This window comes from Ostrinia nubilalis (genome assembly GCF_963855985.1).
Source record: "Ostrinia nubilalis chromosome W unlocalized genomic scaffold, ilOstNubi1.1 SUPER_W_unloc_4, whole genome shotgun sequence".
Lineage (NCBI taxonomy): Eukaryota > Metazoa > Arthropoda > Insecta > Lepidoptera > Crambidae > Ostrinia > Ostrinia nubilalis.
The window spans coordinates 41,290-44,440 of NW_026973571.1; the positions used below are offsets into that span (position 1 = coordinate 41,290).

At 62.5% G+C, this 3,151-nt stretch overlaps 1 protein-coding gene across 1 annotated transcript; it reads right to left on the reverse strand.

The window, feature by feature from the left end:
• Window positions 1-1,306: 1,306 nt before the first annotated feature.
• LOC135087402 (uncharacterized) lies at window positions 1,307-2,531 on the reverse strand. Its single transcript, XM_063982167.1, has 2 exons — window positions 1,716-2,531; window positions 1,307-1,420 (listed from the first exon to the last, which is right to left on the reverse strand). The coding sequence occupies exons 1-2, from the start codon at window positions 2,529-2,531 to the stop codon at window positions 1,307-1,309; spliced, it is 930 nt and encodes a 309-aa protein (XP_063838237.1).
• Window positions 2,532-3,151: the final 620 nt, after the last annotated feature.

A 3,151-nucleotide genomic window follows, 5' to 3' on the forward strand; every position in this document is an offset into this window, starting at 1 on the left:
GCCACACGAGGCAGGCGAGGGCGGGGCTCGACCACCCGCAGGGTGTCAGGGACCGCGGCCCTGAACCGGTTCGCGGCCTCGACGCTGGTGGTCTGCACCACCACTCCGGCGTTGCCGACCTTGCGGACATGCTCCACCTGCAGACGGGTCGTGCGCGGGTTGACGGCCTGTTTCAAGGCCGTTTTGGTCTCCTCGGCGGTCTTGATGCTGGTGTTGGCCTCCGCCGGGTACACGGCCAGGACGGGGCCACTGGGTGCAGGCATCGGGTACTCCCTGGCGGATGTCTTAATGATATCCGCGAAGGTGGGGCGGCGCGGGGCGGCTTCCGTTGGTCCTGTGGGGGGGGCTGACCTCACTGCGTCCAGCTGCGCGCGCAGGGCCTCCAGCTCACGCTCCTTCGCCTCAAGCAAGGCGTTGGAGTGGGCCAGCTGCCTGCCCAGGGTGTCGGCGCGCGCAACCGCATCCGCAGCTCGGAAGCCCGTCGAGCCCTGGATGGCGAGGGCCTCCTGGGCGATGGCGGCGATGAGGCCGATGTCGGCCTTGTTGAGCTTACTGCCCGGGCCGTTTACCACCGCAACCGACTTCTTGAGGATGGTATCCATGCGGGCGTACAGCTCGCCGATGGACGCCGAAGTGAGCCAATTGTTTGGCTCGACGTCAGCCGGCGAGTATGCGGGCGCGGTGGCGGTGGCGGTGGCGGTGGCGGTGGCGGTGGCGTCGGCGAGGGCGGCCGACACGGCCGAGGCAGCGACAGTAGCGGAGACGGGGGCGGGGGCGGCGGGAGCCGCGGTGGTCGGGCGGGGCGGGGTGGTCCTCCGGGGGGGAGGGGTGGGGCGGGGGGTGGCGGTGGTGAGTATCCCCCCCACCGGCGGCACCGAGCGCTGCGCGGTGGCGCGGCGCTCCACACATTGCCGCTGCGGCGGCACCTCCTCCGGAGACGGCAGCGGGCGCTTCTCGCTGGTCAGCGAGGGTCCAACGGGGGCTGCGGTGGTGGGGGTAGAGGGTGGGCTGCGCCCCAGGCTGTGCCGGGGGGCGAAGGGGGAGACGTCCTCGTCACGCCGAGACATGATGCACGGACCTCCAACAGATGGCGAATCTTCCTAAGTCGGTCGCCGGGAGACGATTCGTCCGCGCACGGCAGACGAATGTTCTAATGTTGGTCGCCGGGAGACGATTCGTCCGCGCACGGACAAATTTGACCGCGCGTTAAAAATATTCCCTTGGGCTGACTGGCGAAGACGCGCAGTCCCAGGGCCGTGGGCGCGCAATGCCGGACTTGGGAAAAATATTCCAAAGTGGAACACGCCTATATATTAGCACTGGCAACACCGGGCGCAAACGTCAGTGTCGAATTAGTGTCAATGTCACTGTCAAACGTCAAACCGCACGTGGTCCGCACGCGGTCTGCATGCGGTTTGTCCTAACCTAATAACACATATAAGAAATCGCCTGAAAAAGGTTCAGATTTCAGAACACAGTAAAAAGTACAAATACTAAAACTAATAATAATGAAACACCGCGTCCTTTCGCACTATTGTACTCCCTGATATGGTTCCTTAGAAATATCCAAGTGGCACAGTTGAATAGACACTCAGGCACATGTATTTCCGATTTCACACACTGCATCCATACACATAGGCACTTGTATAGCACAGGAGCGCGGAAACTTCGCGAAAAACTCGGAAAAACAGGTGAAATCCGCGGAAAACACGAACCACGCGGTCCAGTACCCACGCGGCGGCCGCGGAGCGATCGACACGCACGTCCGCACTCGACGACGGCCGGCGCGCAACAACCGGGCAGCTGATTGTGGCTACTCCCTCTCCACGGGAGCTGCGCCGGATTTCCCCCACTCTAACTGCTCCCGTAGAGCAACCCGTCTTGATAGCCACCGCTTCGGCAACCTCCTCCTTGGTGACGGACTCGTCCAGGCCAGAGATGCGCACGCCCGCGCGCTTCTCAGGTCTGGTGACAGTCACATCGCCACCGAGAACCGCCTTTAGCTTGTCCGCCAGCTTGTCGGCCTTTTCTCTGGACTCGGTTCCCGGAACCTCGATAAGTCGAGCCCCGGTTGCCGAGTCAGTGACCTTTATGCTGGGGATTCCCAGCTCGGACAGGTCCACTGCAGCCTTGGCCTTAGTGAGCACCTCTTTGTAGGTAGACCCTCTCTTTGCCGCCTCTGGCTGCAGCGTCACCACGATGGCCGCGCTGCGGGGAGGGGTCAGTTTTACCCGTTTGGGCTTCGGTTTCGGCGCCGTTGGAGCCGTCCTGGGCGCAGGGACCGGTTGGGAAGCGGCGGCAGTCCTGGGTTTCTTCTTCTTCCCTTTCCGTGTCACGGTGGCCCATGTTTCGGCTGGAGGAGCCGATGAGGGCGCCGTCTGGACCTCTTGGCTGGAAGCTACTGGTTCCGGCTGGGATGGGGGTTGCGGCCTTGTTGGGCGTGTCTTCTTTCGCCCGGGGGCTGACCTTGGCGCTGGGGTTGGGCCCTCCGTAGGGGCCGGGGGAGACAACCCACCACCACCCATGGCCATGCCAACCTTGCGGTTATAACTGGCCGAATCGCGGGAGATGCGCGCGGAACTGCGTCTGCCGTAGCAGGTTGCACTCTGCCGCGCGCAACGCTTGACTCCCTACAAATTCTTTGATCTATATCCTTGTCCCTATGCGCTACTCTCCCCGTTCTGGGGCTGCGACTATCACAGTAACGGGTGGCACCCTATGGCGCCGAACTGTCCGGTGCTGTCCTCCTCACATGCCATTTGTACGCGAACGCCTTGAGCCGTTTGAAGTTCGCCTCTGACGCAACTAGATCGGGGTACCAAGCGGGGCCGTGCGTCTCCAGCACGACTCCCTGCAGCAGCTCCTCGCGTATGTCCCTATATAGGGGACAATCCCACAATATGTGGTGACGGTCCTCCTCGAGCTCACCGCAATCGCAGCTCGCACTGTCCCTCAACCCCATGTTGCACAGCCGCTTGTTAAAGCAGCCGTGCCCCGTAAGAACCTGGGAAGTCACATAATCTGGTTCGACCCAGCGCATGCTGAGTCTCCCAGACACGTCGGGGAAAAACTGATGGAGCTCCCGACCCTTCGTCTCTCCCTCCCACCTGGTCTGCCAAGTATGCACGACTGACTCCAAAATTTCGCGTTT